General features: G+C 57.8%; 1 protein-coding gene and 7 non-coding genes across 8 annotated transcripts in view; 1 reads left to right on the top strand and 7 right to left on the bottom strand.

Annotated features, from left to right (window-relative positions):
• Window positions 1–560: 560 nt before the first annotated feature.
• Window positions 561–677, bottom strand: LOC137161562 (5S ribosomal RNA). Its single transcript, XR_010922129.1, has one exon. It is a non-coding gene; the product is annotated as a 5S ribosomal RNA (ribosomal RNA).
• Window positions 678–1,742: 1,065 nt separating this feature from the next.
• Window positions 1,743–1,861, bottom strand: LOC137161560 (5S ribosomal RNA). Its single transcript, XR_010922127.1, has one exon. It is a non-coding gene; the product is annotated as a 5S ribosomal RNA (ribosomal RNA).
• A 1,090-nt stretch (window positions 1,862–2,951) lies between these two features.
• On the bottom strand, window positions 2,952–3,070 carry LOC137161565 (5S ribosomal RNA). The gene has a single exon (XR_010922132.1). It is a non-coding gene; the product is annotated as a 5S ribosomal RNA (ribosomal RNA).
• Window positions 3,071–4,153: 1,083 nt separating this feature from the next.
• On the bottom strand, window positions 4,154–4,272 carry LOC137161566 (5S ribosomal RNA). The gene has a single exon (XR_010922133.1). It is a non-coding gene; the product is annotated as a 5S ribosomal RNA (ribosomal RNA).
• A 1,078-nt stretch (window positions 4,273–5,350) lies between these two features.
• Window positions 5,351–5,469, bottom strand: LOC137161567 (5S ribosomal RNA). The gene has a single exon (XR_010922134.1). It is a non-coding gene; the product is annotated as a 5S ribosomal RNA (ribosomal RNA).
• Window positions 5,470–6,528: 1,059 nt separating this feature from the next.
• Window positions 6,529–6,647, bottom strand: LOC137161568 (5S ribosomal RNA). Its single transcript, XR_010922135.1, has one exon. It is a non-coding gene; the product is annotated as a 5S ribosomal RNA (ribosomal RNA).
• A 1,058-nt stretch (window positions 6,648–7,705) lies between these two features.
• On the bottom strand, window positions 7,706–7,824 carry LOC137161561 (5S ribosomal RNA). The gene has a single exon (XR_010922128.1). It is a non-coding gene; the product is annotated as a 5S ribosomal RNA (ribosomal RNA).
• Window positions 7,825–8,694: 870 nt separating this feature from the next.
• The window catches only part of CRTAP (cartilage associated protein), a 37,718-nt gene continuing 29,267 nt past the window's right edge, over window positions 8,695–17,145 (top strand). The window contains exons 1-3 of the mRNA XM_067560885.1: window positions 8,695–9,171; window positions 13,994–14,143; window positions 16,019–16,190. Coding sequence (XP_067416986.1) covers window positions 8,695–9,171; window positions 13,994–14,143; window positions 16,019–16,190 — 799 coding nt within the window. The remainder of the gene's footprint in view (window positions 9,172–13,993; window positions 14,144–16,018; window positions 16,191–17,145) is intronic.

The raw sequence follows: 17,145 nt of genomic DNA on the forward strand, positions 1-17,145 counted from the left end.
CCCCCGCCCTTTGCCCCGCCCGTACCCTCTTCCCAAGGCCCTGGAGGATGCACGATGGGCTGCCTCCTGAGGGAGAGAAGCCCAGAGGCCACCAGGACCAAACTTCCCGGCCGGCCCCTGCCAAGCCTGCAGGCTCCCCGGGGAAGAGCTCCGCCCTAGGGCAGCAGCTGCCTCTCTGCCCCGACTCTTAAAGGGCCAGCTGCCAAAGGGGCATGCCGGCAAAGGCCTTCCCCAAAGCGGCCGTCCCACAGGCCCGGGCCGCGCCGCACGGCGAGCCTTGGAGCTTTCCTTCCTCCCCCGCAGCCTCTCAGCCTCCCGCTGCCGGCGGGGGAGCTGGGCGGCAGGCAGCGGGCGCAAGGGCACACGGGCCTCGGGCGCGTGCCGCCGCTCGGGCCCGCCGGCCTCCCCCGCCTGCCGCCCACGGGGCAAGACCACCCGCCGGTAAGAAGGGGGGCCGGAGCCCACCCGCCTCGCCTGCGAGGCCTTGGCCCAAGAAAGCGAGGACGACGGGCAAAAGCGAGCGCCGCAGGGAGGGGCGACGCCGGGGAGCGTGGGCAAAAAGCCTACAGCACCCAGTATTCCCAGGAGGTCTCCCATCCAAGTACTAACCAGGCCCGACTGCTTAGCTTCCGAGATCAGACGAGATCGGGCGTGTTCAGGGTGGTATGGCCGTAGACGCTGGAGCCTGCCTCTTTGACTGCTTTTAAGCAAGCCCAAGGCCGGCTCCGCGGCTCCGCCCCTGGGCACAGGCTCGCTCCCACACCGCTCCCTCACCCCAACAACCCTCCCCTCCCATCGCAGGCCACGCTCCACACACCCCCTCCGCTCCCGGCCCGCACGCCCCACCAGCACCTCCTCCCCTCACGCCCACACCGCAAACGCACACCCAACCGCCCCCTCACCGCCGCGCACTCTCCCGTTCGCCGACACCCCCCACAAACGCACCCCCCCGCCACCCCGAAACGCACGGCGCGCGCGCGCGCGCCAGCCAGCCAGCCCCACCGCTACCCGCACCGCACACGCGCCGACGCTGCGCCCCTCAGGCGCCCTCCCCGCAGGGCGCCCGCTCTGCCTTGCTCACCGCTCCTCGCCACCGCTCACGCCTCCCTGGGGACGCGGCCTTACGGCACTCGGCCTGCCCTCGGCGCTCTCTGGGAAACGCAGCACGCGCGCCGCACAGCCCCCGCCCTTTGCCCCGCCCGTACCCTCTTCCCAAGGCCCTGGAGGATGCACGATGGGCTGCCTCCTGAGGGAGAGAAGCCCAGAGGCCACCAGGACCAAACTTCCCGGCCGGCCCCTGCTCCAAGCCTGCAGGCTCCCCGGGGAAGAGCTCCGCCCTAGGGCAGCAGCTGCCTCTCTGCCCCGACTCTTAAAGGGCCAGCTGCCAAAGGGGCATGCCGGCAAAGGCCTTCCCCAAAGCGGCCGTCCCACAGGCCCGGGCCGCGCCGCACGGCGAGCCTTGGAGCTTTCCTTCCTCCCCCGCAGCCTCTCAGCCTCCCGCTGCCGGCGGGGGAGCTGGGCGGCAGGCAGCGGGCGCAAGGGCACACGGGCCTCGGGCGCGTGCCGCCGCTCGGGCCCGCCGGCCTCCCCCGCCTGCCGCCCACGGGGCAAGACCACCCGCCGGTAAGAAGGGGGGCCGGAGCCCACCCGCCTCGCCTGCGAGGCCTTGGCCCAAGAAAGCGAGGACGACGGGCAAAAGCGAGCGCCGCAGGGAGGGGCGACGCCGGGGAGCGTGGGCAAAAAGCCTACAGCACCCAGTATTCCCAGGAGGTCTCCCATCCAAGTACTAACCAGGCCCGACCCTGCTTAGCTTCCGAGATCAGACGAGATCGGGCGTGTTCAGGGTGGTATGGCCGTAGACGCTGGAGCCTGCCTCTTTGACTGCTTTTAAGCAAGCCCACGGCCGGCTCCGCCTCCTCCCCACGGCCGGCTCCTTCCTGGGCACAGGCTCGCTCCCACACCGCTCCCTCACCCCAACAACCCTCCCCTCCCATCGCAGGCCACGCTCCACACACCCCCTCCGCTCCCGGCCCGCACGCCCCACCAGCACCTCCTCCCCTCACGCCCACACCGCAAACGCACACCCAACCGCCCCCTCACCGCCGCGCACTCTCCCGTTCGCCGACACCCGCCCCACACCCCCCACAAACGCACCCCCCCGCCACCCCGAAACGCACCGCGCGCGCGCGCGCGCCAGCCAGCCAGCCCCACCGCTACCCGCACCGCACACGCGCCGACGCTGCGCCCCTCAGGCGCCCTCCCCGCAGGGCGCCCGCTCTGCCTTGCTCACCGCTCCTCGCCACCGCTCACGCCTCCCTGGGGACGCGGCCTTACGGCACTCGGCCTGCCCTCGGCGCTCTCTGGGAAACGCAGCACGCGCGCCGCACAGCCCCCGCCCTTTGCCCCGCCCGTACCCTCTTCCCAAGGCCCTGGAGGATGCACGATGGGCTGCCTCCTGAGGGAGAGAAGCCCAGAGGCCACCAGGACCAAACTTCCCGGCCGGCCCCTGCTCCAAGCCTGCAGGCTCCCCGGGGAAGAGCTCCGCCCTAGGGCAGCAGCTGCCTCTCTGCCCCGACTCTTAAAGGGCCAGCTGCCAAAGGGGCATGCCGGCAAAGGCCTTCCCCAAAGCGGCCGTCCCACAGGCCCGGGCCGCGCCGCACGGCGAGCCTTGGAGCTTTCCTTCCTCCCCCGCAGCCTCTCAGCCTCCCGCTGCCGGCGGGGGAGCTGGGCGGCAGGCAGCGGGCGCAAGGGCACACGGGCCTCGGGCGCGTGCCGCCGCTCGGGCCCGCCGGCCTCCCCCGCCTGCCGCCCACGGGGCAAGACCACCCGCCGGTAAGAAGGGGGGCCGGAGCCCACCCGCCTCGCCTGCGAGGCCTTGGCCCAAGAAAGCGAGGACGACGGGCAAAAGCGAGCGCCGCAGGGAGGGGCGACGCCGGGGAGCGTGGGCAAAAAGCCTACAGCACCCAGTATTCCCAGGAGGTCTCCCATCCAAGTACTAACCAGGCCCGACCCTGCTTAGCTTCCGAGATCAGACGAGATCGGGCGTGTTCAGGGTGGTATGGCCGTAGACGCTGGAGCCTGCCTCTTTGACTGCTTTTAAGCAAGCCCACGGCCGGCTCCGCCTCCTCCCCACGGCCGGCTCCGCCTTCCCTGGGCACAGGCTCGCTCCCACACCGCTCCCTCACCCCAACAACCCTCCCCTCCCATCGCAGGCCACGCTCCACACACCCCCTCCGCTCCCGGCCCGCACGCCCCACCAGCACCTCCTCCCCTCACGCCCACACCGCAAACGCACACCCAACCGCCCCCTCACCGCCGCGCACTCTCCCGTTCGCCGACACCCCCCACAAACGCACCCCCCCGCCACCCCGAAACGCACCGCGCGCGCGCGCGCGCCAGCCAGCCAGCCCCACCGCTACCCGCACCGCACACGCGCCGACGCTGCGCCCCTCAGGCGCCCTCCCCGCAGGGCGCCCGCTCTGCCTTGCTCACCGCTCCTCGCCACCGCTCACGCCTCCCTGGGGACGCGGCCTTACGGCACTCGGCCTGCCCTCGGCGCTCTCTGGGAAACGCAGCACGCGCGCCGCACAGCCCCCGCCCTTTGCCCCGCCCGTACCCTCTTCCCAAGGCCCTGGAGGATGCACGATGGGCTGCCTCCTGAGGGAGAGAAGCCCAGAGGCCACCAGGACCAAACTTCCCGGCCGGCCCCTGCTCCAAGCCTGCAGGCTCCCCGGGGAAGAGCTCCGCCCTAGGGCAGCAGCTGCCTCTCTGCCCCGACTCTTAAAGGGCCAGCTGCCAAAGGGGCATGCCGGCAAAGGCCTTCCCCAAAGCGGCCGTCCCACAGGCCCGGGCCGCGCCGCACGGCGAGCCTTGGAGCTTTCCTTCCTCCCCCGCAGCCTCTCAGCCTCCCGCTGCCGGCGGGGGAGCTGGGCGGCAGGCAGCGGGCGCAAGGGCACACGGGCCTCGGGCGCGTGCCGCCGCTCGGGCCCGCCGGCCTCCCCCGCCTGCCGCCCACGGGGCAAGACCACCCGCCGGTAAGAAGGGGGGCCGGAGCCCACCCGCCTCGCCTGCGAGGCCTTGGCCCAAGAAAGCGAGGACGACGGGCAAAAGCGAGCGCCGCAGGGAGGGGCGACGCCGGGGAGCGTGGGCAAAAAGCCTACAGCACCCAGTATTCCCAGGAGGTCTCCCATCCAAGTACTAACCAGGCCCGACCCTGCTTAGCTTCCGAGATCAGACGAGATCGGGCGTGTTCAGGGTGGTATGGCCGTAGACGCTGGAGCCTGCCTCTTTGACTGCTTTTAAGCAAGCCCACGGCCGGCTCCGCCTCCCCACGGCCGGCTCCGCCTTCCTGGGCACAGGCTCGCTCCCACACCGCTCCCTCACCCCAACAACCCTCCCCTCCCATCGCAGGCCACGCTCCACACACCCCCTCCGCTCCCGGCCCGCACGCCCCACCAGCACCTCCTCCCCTCACGCCCACACCGCAAACGCACACCCAACCGCCCCCTCACCGCCGCGCACTCTCCCGTTCGCCGACACCCCCCACAAACGCACCCCCCCGCCACCCCGAAACGCACCGGCGCGCGCGCGCGCCAGCCAGCCAGCACCACCGCTACCCGCACCGCACACGCGCCGACGCTGCGCCCCTCAGGCGCCCTCCCCGCAGGGCGCCCGCTCTGCCTTGCTCACCGCTCCTCGCCACCGCTCACGCCTCCCTGGGGACGCGGCCTTACGGCACTCGGCCTGCCCTCGGCGCTCTCTGGGAAACGCAGCACGCGCGCCGCACAGCCCCCGCCCTTTGCCCCGCCCGTACCCTCTTCCCAAGGCCCTGGAGGATGCACGATGGGCTGCCTCCTGAGGGAGAGAAGCCCAGAGGCCACCAGGACCAAACTTCCCGGCCGGCCCCTGCTCCAAGCCTGCAGGCTCCCCGGGGAAGAGCTCCGCCCTAGGGCAGCAGCTGCCTCTCTGCCCCGACTCTTAAAGGGCCAGCTGCCAAAGGGGCATGCCGGCAAAGGCCTTCCCCAAAGCGGCCGTCCCACAGGCCCGGGCCGCGCCGCACGGCGAGCCTTGGAGCTTTCCTTCCTCCCCCGCAGCCTCTCAGCCTCCCGCTGCCGGCGGGGGAGCTGGGCGGCAGGCAGCGGGCGCAAGGGCACACGGGCCTCGGGCGCGTGCCGCCGCTCGGGCCCGCCGGCCTCCCCCGCCTGCCGCCCACGGGGCAAGACCACCCGCCGGTAAGAAGGGGGGCCGGAGCCCACCCGCCTCGCCTGCGAGGCCTTGGCCCAAGAAAGCGAGGACGACGGGCAAAAGCGAGCGCCGCAGGGAGGGGCGACGCCGGGGAGCGTGGGCAAAAAGCCTACAGCACCCAGTATTCCCAGGAGGTCTCCCATCCAAGTACTAACCAGGCCCGACCCTGCTTAGCTTCCGAGATCAGACGAGATCGGGCGTGTTCAGGGTGGTATGGCCGTAGACGCTGGAGCCTGCCTCTTTGACTGCTTTTAAGCAAGCCCACGGCCGGCTCCGCCTTCCCTGGGCACAGGCTCGCTCCCACACCGCTCCCTCACCCCAACAACCCTCCCCTCCCATCGCAGGCCACGCTCCACACACCCCCTCCGCTCCCGGCCCGCACGCCCCACCAGCACCTCCTCCCCTCACGCCCACACCGCAAACGCACACCCAACCGCCCCCTCACCGCCGCGCACTCTCCCGTTCGCCGACACCCCCCACAAACGCACCCCCCCGCCACCCCGAAACGCACCGGCGCGCGCGCGCGCCAGCCAGCCAGCCCCACCGCTACCCGCACCGCACACGCGCCGACGCTGCGCCCCTCAGGCGCCCTCCCCGCAGGGCGCCCGCTCTGCCTTGCTCACCGCTCCTCGCCACCGCTCACGCCTCCCTGGGGACGCGGCCTTACGGCACTCGGCCTGCCCTCGGCGCTCTCTGGGAAACGCAGCACGCGCGCCGCACAGCCCCCGCCCTTTGCCCCGCCCGTACCCTCTTCCCAAGGCCCTGGAGGATGCACGATGGGCTGCCTCCTGAGGGAGAGAAGCCCAGAGGCCACCAGGACCAAACTTCCCGGCCGGCCCCTGCTCCAAGCCTGCAGGCTCCCCGGGGAAGAGCTCCGCCCTAGGGCAGCAGCTGCCTCTCTGCCCCGACTCTTAAAGGGCCAGCTGCCAAAGGGGCATGCCGGCAAAGGCCTTCCCCAAAGCGGCCGTCCCACAGGCCCGGGCCGCGCCGCACGGCGAGCCTTGGAGCTTTCCTTCCTCCCCCGCAGCCTCTCAGCCTCCCGCTGCCGGCGGGGGAGCTGGGCGGCAGGCAGCGGGCGCAAGGGCACACGGGCCTCGGGCGCGTGCCGCCGCTCGGGCCCGCCGGCCTCCCCCGCCTGCCGCCCACGGGGCAAGACCACCCGCCGGTAAGAAGGGGGGCCGGAGCCCACCCGCCTCGCCTGCGAGGCCTTGGCCCAAGAAAGCGAGGACGACGGGCAAAAGCGAGCGCCGCAGGGAGGGGCGACGCCGGGGAGCGTGGGCAAAAAGCCTACAGCACCCAGTATTCCCAGGAGGTCTCCCATCCAAGTACTAACCAGGCCCGACCCTGCTTAGCTTCCGAGATCAGACGAGATCGGGCGTGTTCAGGGTGGTATGGCCGTAGACGCTGGAGCCTGCCTCTTTGACTGCTTTTAAGCAAGCCCACGGCCGGCTCCGCCTTCCCTGGGCACAGGCTCGCTCCCACACCGCTCCCTCACCCCAACAACCCTCCCCTCCCATCGCAGGCCACGCTCCACACACCCCCTCCGCTCCCGGCCCGCACGCCCCACCAGCACCTCCTCCCCTCACGCCCACACCGCAAACGCACACCCAACCGCCCCCTCACCGCCGCGCACTCTCCCGTTCGCCGACACCCCCCACAAACGCACCCCCCCGCCACCCCGAAACGCACCGGCGCGCGCGCGCGCCAGCCAGCCAGCCCCACCGCTACCCGCACCGCACACGCGCCGACGCTGCGCCCCTCAGGCGCCCTCCCCGCAGGGCGCCCGCTCTGCCTTGCTCACCGCTCCTCGCCACCGCTCACGCCTCCCTGGGGACGCGGCCTTACGGCACTCGGCCTGCCCTCGGCGCTCTCTGGGAAACGCAGCACGCGCGCCGCACAGCCCCCGCCCTTTGCCCCGCCCGTACCCTCTTCCCAAGGCCCTGGAGGATGCACGATGGGCTGCCTCCTGAGGGAGAGAAGCCCAGAGGCCACCAGGACCAAACTTCCCGGCCGGCCCCTGCTCCAAGCCTGCAGGCTCCCCGGGGAAGAGCTCCGCCCTAGGGCAGCAGCTGCCTCTCTGCCCCGACTCTTAAAGGGCCAGCTGCCAAAGGGGCATGCCGGCAAAGGCCTTCCCCAAAGCGGCCGTCCCACAGGCCCGGGCCGCGCCGCACGGCGAGCCTTGGAGCTTTCCTTCCTCCCCCGCAGCCTCTCAGCCTCCCGCTGCCGGCGGGGGAGCTGGGCGGCAGGCAGCGGGCGCAAGGGCACACGGGCCTCGGGCGCGTGCCGCCGCTCGGGCCCGCCGGCCTCCCCCGCCTGCCGCCCACGGGGCAAGACCACCCGCCGGTAAGAAGGGGGCCGGAGCCCACCCGCCTCGCCTGCGAGGCCTTGGCCCAAGAAAGCGAGGACGACGGGCAAAAGCGAGCGCCGCAGGGAGGGGCGACGCCGGGGAGCGTGGGCAAAAAGCCTACAGCACCCAGTATTCCCAGGAGGTCTCCCATCCAAGTACTAACCAGGCCCGACCCTGCTTAGCTTCCGAGATCAGACGAGATCGGGCGTGTTCAGGGTGGTATGGCCGTAGACGCTGGAGCCTGCCTCTTTGACTGCTTTTAAGCAAGCCCACGGCCGGCTCCGCCTTCCCTGGGCACAGGCTCGCTCCCACACCGCTCCCTCACCCCAACAACCCTCCTCCCCCCTCCCATCGCAGGCCACGCTCCACACACAGGATCCCCTCCGCTAAGACCCGGCATTCCGCACGCCCCACCAGCACCTGACCAAGTATTCGCGGCACAAGGAGGGAGTCCCTCACAGATGCCCAAGACACAAGGGCAAACGACACACCCATGTTTTATACCGTCTATGGACCCTGCGTAATGCTGCCCTCACCGCCGCGCACTCTCCCTTTCTGTTGTTAGAGCAATTTGGGTTGGTGTCTTTTTATGCCCTGCACATACATTCCTCACGCTCAGAAAGAGAAGTTATCAAGATTTTTTCTCTCATTCTCCGACACACCGAGAACCCCCCCCCCAAATGCAGAGTCAGGCGCGTGGGTGAGCGCACACCTCAGCTACCCGCACAGCTACCCGCCCCGTGCAGTGGCTGGCTGGACCCTAGGCCATGTGCAGCTAACGTCCTCTTAGGCTGGGGCCGGGAAGGGCGGGTGGCTGCTCCCTCCTTCTCTCCCCTTGTTTGGGTCTGATCTGACCCCGCTGTGTGGGCAGGCGCTGCCCTTCTTCCCCTGTCTAATGCGCTGCTGGCCGCCGGGCGCATCGCTGGTCGCGGGCGGACGCCAGGGTCTCCCCCCCCCCGGTGCAAGGGGGCCGGGCCGGCTCCTTGTCCGTCTCTCTTAGGCCCCGCCTTGCCCGCCCACTGCTCTCGCTGGGGCTGCCTGCAGAGTGTCGTGGCTCCGTGGTGCCGGGCTGGTGTGCAGCGCTGGCGGCGGGACGGGGCAGGATGGGCGGCTGGCGGCCGGGCGCTGTGGGGCTGCTGCTGCTGTTGCTGCTGCTTGTGGCCGGGACTCGGGCGCAGTACGAGCGCTACAGCTTCAAGAGCTTCCCCCGGGACGAGCTGATGCCGCTGGAATCCGCCTATCGCTACGGCCTGGACCAGTACAGCAGCGAGAACTGGCCCGAGAGCGTCAGCTACCTGGAGGTGAGCATGCGGCTGCACCGCCTGCTGCGGGACAGCGAGGCCTTCTGCCACCTCAACTGCAGCGCCGCCCGCCTGCCGCCGCCGCCGCACGGCTCCCCGGGCCGCTTCGCCGGCTTCCCCGAGCTGCGCCTCTTCGCGGACGTGGTGCAGCGGGCGCAGTGCCTCAAGCGCTGCAAGCAGGGGCTGCCCGCCTTCCGCCAGTCCCAGCCCAGCCGCGAGCTGCTCGACGAGTTCGAGAGGCGGGAGCCCTACAAGTTCCTGCAGTTCGCCTACTACAAGGTGAGGCCGCCGGCCCATCGCGCCCCCTCGGGCCTTACCCTACCCCTCTTCCCCCCCGTGCTCCACCATGCCCCGCTGCCCTCTCATATACCCGCCCAGACCCCCACGTCTGCTGCCCCCATCACACCACACACTGCCCTGGCATACACCCGCCATCCCGGTTGCACCCCCATGCCCCCCTCTTTGCCCCACACCTACCGCCCCCATCACACCGCAGTGTTCCCTCTGCCCCACTACACACCCCACACATCTGCCCCCCCCCCCGCCCCATCACACAGACTGTGCCCTTGCCTGAGAGCCCATCTGTCTGGCAGTGCCTACACTGCCCCCTGCCCATCACATACTGCCCCCAATGACCACTGCCCTGTCACACTCTCAGTGCACACCAGCTTATCATACTGTCTGAATGCACACACCATGCTCACCTGCTGTGTCATGCACCCACTGCTCTATCATCCAGGTAGTGCCCCCTCCCCACTGTACTTTGTGTCCATTGCGTCCTCCACGCTGTCACACACCCCAGTGCTCACTGCCCCTGCACCCCTCTTCCTGTCCCCCTTCCATAACCCACAGTCTCACTTTACAGCATAACGTCTCCTACACCTTCCCACCCCCCCACACATTTTGCCTGCACTCACAACCACCCCTGCCACTAGCTCAGATACTCCAGTCCACTCTGTACTTAAGTGTAATGCTGCACACACCCCGTACATCCCCTCCCCCAGGACATCCAGACACCTCCTCATACACCTCAGTGTGTCCCTGCACACATATCTCCACACACTTCTCTGTACTTGGGTTGCTCTCTCCCTATTGCCTGTCCCCCAACCCAATCATCTGCTTCAAGGTATTAGTGCACCCCCTGCCCATTATCTCCCCTCATGGATCCTACTGTCATCTTGTACACCCCAGTGCCCGTATGTGTACCCAGTATACTAATGATTACACCCCAACCTCAGCCAACTGCCTTTGCCAGGACATCCTATCCTACATCATCATCTCATTCTTCAGGTACCTTCCCCCAGGCCGTCCCATTCCAATTCTCACTGCTTCCCCCAGGCCAACTGACCTTCAAATACCCTAGTCCCACACACTTTGACTTCCCTGTGCCATCTCACCCCCAAATCCTGCAGCCTGCTCCTCCCATTTGCTCACATTTTATGCCCCTATAATGTAATCCAGCTCTCATCACAACCCCCTGCTCCCTCATTCTTCCCCCAAATCACCATGCCTACTTGCTTGCATTACACCACCCAGCTCTTCTCTCACCAACTGCCCCATGTTAATGTACCACATGCTTCGCACACATCTCACTCCGAACCGGCTCCTGTTCTAGCCAGCCTACCCTATGCAAACTGTGCCCAGTCCTATCTCACGCCTTCCCCACGACTCATCTGCTGTCCCACCAAATACCATAAAATAATCTCCAATCCGTCACAAACCCAAACCCAACTGCCTCACTGCAGTTCCACAGCTCCTAACTCCACTCTCATACTGCCTGCTTTTCCCCTCTCTGAATCCCCTCAACCATCTCTAACCCCAGTTCTCCCTTACTCCACAGCCTTCACCCCAGTGCCATCTCATTCCACTCACTCTCCAACCCCCGCAACTCTCCTAATCTCCCAAATCACCCGCTCTATCTCTCTCTCTCAGTTCTCTCTGATCTAATCCCCCACCCCAGTTTCTCTGGCACCTCATCATCTCTTTATCCCTGAACCCCCTTCCCACCTAATTTCTCATCTTCTCCTGTTCCCTTAAACCAGTCTCCTTCCCTCCCTCGCCCCAATAACTTTTCACTTCTCAGGTACCGTGACCACTTACTTATAATTCAAGGAAACAATATGAAAAACAAGAGGAGCTTATATTTCAGGGACAGCATCCAATAATGTTTCATTCAGCAGGGTCACTTGTATTTCATGATATGGTCCTTTTTTGTGGTGGTGGTTTGAAAACATACTCTTTATCTGATCAAGTGTTTGTTAGGCTTTATCTGCTTGGAAAATTTCTATCATTTACACCAGCATAACACCCTGTGTGCACATTCTTATTCCATTAAAAAAGTGGCTTCTTCTGTATAAGCTAAACCCCTTGTGACATGACATAAGCTAAACCAGGAATCTTCCCAAATTTCATGAAATAAATTGAACCCCCCAACCCCCTACCCCTGCTGCTTATGCCAGAATAAGAGTGCTCACACAGGAGATTATATCGGCATAACTAAATTGATTTAAATTCACACCTAATGCCAAAAGAAAATCATGTGTAGATAATGCCTTAATGACTTATTGGATACAAATTGCAGGACATGAGGTACCAAATTCATCTCTAAAAATGAATGGGCAGTCGCTCTACCCTCCACTCATATTCACTTTTCTAATTTCCAAACCAATTTACAATATACCAGCCTTAATTTATCCACCCATTCCCCAGTCTACCTGCCTTCACCACCCATTCCCTATTCAGAGCATGTAGTCTTTACAAAGAACGTATAATCACGTTAGCAAGCATGCCTGGTAGGTAAAATGTTCATTCATAAAGTATTTAGTAAATTCCTAGGGAACATGTTAGTGCTTTAACTCAACAACAAAATATACAAGAGGTCTTTGCAGAATATATTATAATCCACTATTTGATTCAGTTATCCGCTTTAAGAGCTATACATGGCTTCTGCGTTCTAGGAATTTTACAGCTATAAATCACTGGAGGCTCCACAAACCATTTTTATTTATTTTATTAAGGAAGGAATATTTGTCATTTACCCTGTCAGGGTAAACTTTGGATGTAATTTTTAGTGTGATTTAGTATTTATTCATGTGAGTGTAACAGAGAAACTTTGTCACATCTCAGATCCTTGGAACAGACATTCTTATGCCTGCATTGCTCCTTTGAAGGCTCAGGTTTGTCTTTCTCTCTTCTGATGAGTTTACTTTCTTCCATATGTACTTTAAATGTAGCACACAGAGATCAAAAATAAATCACGGACTAAGCAAAAGAGAAATAAATGTCAGCCTGACCAGCAAACAGGTTTGAATTGTGAAGCACAAAACAGGAAGCACAGTTGGACATTTGACGAAAGTGCAGCTGAGTTTGTTTTTGGCCTCTGCCTGACTAATACATAGTGTGGAGGGTTAGGAAATGCTATTGGCAACATTCCTGCTCCTTGACAGTTATAGTTGCACAGCAGCCAGGCTATAATTAAGGGTGGGATTGGCTATTTTGTGCCCTTTCTCCTTTTGTTTTGGGGGATGGGAATGACATTTTTCCTTCTGTAAGCAAAAATGTTGGAGTTTTGTGTTTGTTTATTTCCGGGTTTTTTTGTTCATAAGTTTCATAAGTATATTTGCATAAGCTACTTCAGACATTATGAAGAGCTCACTGGATTGGGCTGGCCAGGATCTTAGTTTATCATAGCATAGGGAGACAATGGTTTAGCAGTTCCAAAAATCTGTCAAATGTTTCCCCTCCGCACCCCACCCTACTCTACCCAGCTAACTTGGCATGTAAATAGTTCTAGGTAACATGCATACATTGCTAAATATCTCTAATGTGGTTCAAAGGGACAACGTCCATTTGAAATTGAGTCATTTAAAAAAAAAAATGAACAGGTAGGTAGTAAGTGCATTGGCCTATCACTCCACTGCCCAATTGTTGTAGTTTTATAACAGTGTTTTCCTAATTAAAAAAAAAAAAATTCTTTCCCCTGTTGCTGTGTGAATGATTACACAAACAGCAGAGGAAGCTGGCAGATTGAGCCCTGTTCAGCAGCAGTTATGCATAAAAGTGGTGCACGATTGGGTCATATGCAAAGGAAACTTAATTTTGTGCATTGACAGTTACATGAACTGGGGGGAAAAAATAAAACCTTTTTTTCTGATCTCCTTGATTTATAATAATCATAGCTGCTACTTGTAACAATAAATGGTAAACGTCAAGACAGAATGAACAATTCAGAACTGTATTGGTAGCAGTAAAACTAACCAGAATCAAGTCAGTTTTACTTTGCTGATACTTGGGAATGCTTTGACTAGCAGAGCAGAAGCTATAACCTCATTAATTTTCCTCCCTTCCCTCCGCTGTCTTTTGTTCTCTGAGTAGTGAGTGTCTAATTAAATTCTTCATGCCCCCAAAATGTAGAACTTCACTGCAGTTTATTTAGATTGTAAATTCCTTTGCTCACAGACAGGGTCTTTTTCTGGGTCTTGTACAGCAGATTGTCAGTGGTTAAGAAATAAAAAGTAAGAAAACAGAGCAAATGTAATACTTAAATTACAAAATGGCATTCAGAAATCTTAACAATCTATAGCACATGGCCCATTGGCAGCCAAACAGTGGAGTGATTTGCTGTAATTGAACAACATACCATATAGGATGTAAGTTCATGGTAAATACACATTTTCCCACAGTTTATGCCTGCAATCACAATCATTTTTTTATTTAATAATGTAACTCCACACCACATATTTTTGTTGTAAAAGAACATTGGGGACAATTCCTCTTCAGACATGCAAAGAAAACAGTGTTTAATGTGTGATTTATTTCAGAGATGAATTTGTTTCTCATTATTTAAATAAATAACTCTTTTTGTTGGGTGTTCACCACTAAATCTATCCCCAGGTTTTCTTACCTTGTCAATTAGGTGAACTTAGTGATTCTGGAGTTGTACTGCTTTGCAGGCAGAGTGAAAAGTCTCTAGAGGTCATTCATCGATTTAGCAAAGTGGAAATAAGTGTGTGTACAATGAGATGGAAGGAAAGGTCACTGACAAAAATCAGGTAACTTAAAAAAGCAGCTTTTCCAGTAAGTGTGTTTTCTCCCTGTTTAGGCTAATAACCTTCCAAAAGCCATTGCAGCAGCTCATACATTTCTGCTGAAGCATCCAAATGACGAGATGATGCAGAGGAATATGGCCTATTACAAGAGTATGCCTGATGCTGAGGAGCATATTAAAGACTTGGAGACAAAGCCATATGAGGTAAGTTCTCTACCTGCAGTCTGCTCTCCTTGAATACCTCCATTGACTTTGTCTCTTCTAATGGATTAGAATCAAGGTCCTCATTCTTCTATATAATGTTGCTCTCAACTCCATCCCTACTTCTATCCCACTTCCTCTGATCTTCCCAGTCACCTCTTTGCTACTTTCTGCTGCTCACATCCTGTCGCATTACCTTTTTTGCCTGGGGCAGCCTCCTCCTTCTCATCTGCCAAAAATCATCTGGCTCCTCTGTCACATCCCTTCTTATCACTCATTTTAAGCTCTCTCTTATCCTTTCCTCATTATGGTAAATGTAGCTATAACATTAGCACACTGATTTGAAAGTTTGTTACTTTTGAATTGGAACTTTATGCCTCTAGGTATGTCATCCAGGTAGTTTACAGTAAACCATAAAGTCTAAGCAGCCTTTATATAATAGTGTGCAAGCTGAGGGCCTTCCCCCTCTGCCAGGTTTCAGTGCCCAGGTTCCAGTGCCAGCAGGAACTCCACACTGCTGTTTTTAGCCCTGCAGCCTGAATCCCACTACTGGGCTTTGAGACAGCGCCACAGGTTTTTCTTTGCAGTGTAGACATATCCTAGGACGCTTGCTGCGCCATTTGGACCCTGTTGAAAATATATTTTTTTCAAGTTTGATTGTGCCTCAACACACTGGAATCTCTGTTCCACAAACTTATCTATCATATGAAATTCCAGTTACCTGAAATAGGATCATGTCCCCCACTCTCTAGTAATACCTTGAAATCACCCTTTGATACACACACATTTTAGGGCCCCCCACCTTATCCAGTCTGTAGGGCCCAAGATGTAACCTGGTTAACTTAGCTTCTTCCACCCTTTCCCAATTCATAGGGCTCTGGGCATATACTTCTGCAGGTTTCAGGGCCTTTTATCAGTAAAAGAGCCTTACACAGTAGTATCCTTAATTTCTATTTATTGACAGTTACCAAAACAGAATGCACATGCTAAGCATATAATGCTCACCAATCCTAATCACACAAGGTGGACTTTCCCTGTTGGCGAGGCAAAGTTGGTCTCGTCTGTGCTCTGGTTGCTGCATGTCATGGTCGTGCAAAGGATTCTAGCAGCTCTGATCTTGGACTGTGTCTTGGAGGTGAATTTTCTTTTCAGGTCTTTCCTTCCTCTTTTTTCTCCAGCAGGTCTCCCCCTTGAACCTCACTTTATATAGTGAAACGTAGTCCTCCTTAGTTATACCTTAACCAATCATTTTGTTAAAATATTACAAAATAATTCTTTGACCAATCCTAACATGTTGAGAAATAATTATTTAAATTTTGCACAATTAGTTATGCAATAGACAGAAACAATCAAAGAACAAGTCAAAAATCATGCAGATCAACAATAGAGAAGTCTGAACCATAAAGACAAAATAATTAAAAAGTGTAGATTTTACAACCACAGCTGTTTTAAGTAATTCCTTGCAGAAAGAATTCTATCAAACAAAGTTTTCTTAAAGAAACAGATCTCAAGATGTTTAATCTGGTGGTGGTCAATACCATTAGAACAGGAGTGCCTTCTTAACAGCCTGAAATTACATTCTATTGCAATTTAGATGGAATGTGAGGATGTGATTCTCTGCTTCTTATCTTATGGCTGCTGCTGCTAAGCCAAAGAACAAGGCCTCAGACCCTTCACCTTGATTATCTACACTTAGTGTTCCCACATGTTTCTTGGATAACTGAGGTTGTATTTTGATTGAGAAGTAAATGGCATTCATTGTATTTGAATCCCCATAATTCAAGGGTCAAATTTTCTTTTTACTCACTGGAGCTCATAGCACTACTACTTTTTCCACAGGTTCGGAACTGCTATCTCTTACTCCTGCTTGTTTTTCAGACTCTCTTCGTCAGGGCGGTGAGGGCATACAATGGGGATAACTGGAGGACTTCCATCTCTGATATGGAGCTGGCGCTTCCTGATTTCTTCAAAGCCTATGATGATTGCCTTGCAGCCTGTGAAGGCTCCCGGGAGATCAAAGATTTTAAAGACTTTTATCTTTCAATAGCAGGTTAGTGGTTGGCAGTATCTTACCTCAAGGGCAAAGAGTCTTGGATCCGTATTTTAGTTTCTAAACGAGTGTCCTTGGTGTGTGCTATTCATGGTCTTCATTCTGCATGGTGAACTGCATAGGATGAAGCCTTATCAATGCCAGATTGTGGCCTATGTTAAAGAAGAGTTACAGCTGGCCTCATCAATAGCTGTCTTGTCCTTGGAAAACATAAGTACCATAGGAAATCCATTACGGAGAGTGTTCCAATAGAGAAAAATATTAAAGTGAAGTGTGTTGATGTTTCTAAATATCTGAGTAGCCTTTTAGGAAATGATAAGAATTGCTCCATCTAATTAGCAATGTTAATCCAGACCCATCTCTCACCAGTAACTTTGTTTGCTATTGATCCTCAACATTTGACCTGGCTTTTAATACCATTTTCTGATCAGTAAGTCCTTGATAAGATTTCTGCTCTCCAGTCTGATGTGTGAATCTCTACTGCATGCTCTGGATTAAGGAGGAATATTTTTCCTTAAATAACTTATTTTAAAAAAAAATCTAAATCCTGCATCGCAAAGGATATAATAAGAAAAGCTACTGATTTTGTGTTATCAAAATGCCATGTGTACATTTCCCTTGCACCTCAGTAGCAACAGAACTAAATACCATCCCCAGAGCTATGTGAACCTCCTTGAAAGTGTTGCAGGGATTCTTCTTTTTGAAGGTAGGTGTCTGGTATATTGCATTTCTGTGCTGTGTTAATTTCTAAATGGCCACAAGGATGGCCAGCTTGACCATGTATCCTGAAATGTCTCAGCACCACCAGTGAAGATAACTTTTTAAATTAAATTATGATTGACAGCAAGTATGAGGAAATGGGTTCCTAATTTTATTAGGAACACTTTTTATATGGGGGGAGGGTCCTGAATTATGGATAAAACTTATATACGGATATCAGCTCCCAGCTCCAAAA

This window comes from Emydura macquarii, unplaced genomic scaffold (genome assembly GCF_026122565.2).
Source record: "Emydura macquarii macquarii isolate MOO-44397 ecotype Brisbane River unplaced genomic scaffold, CSIRO-AGI_Emac_v2 contig_2321, whole genome shotgun sequence".
In the NCBI taxonomy this organism is placed as follows: domain Eukaryota; kingdom Metazoa; phylum Chordata; order Testudines; family Chelidae; genus Emydura; species Emydura macquarii.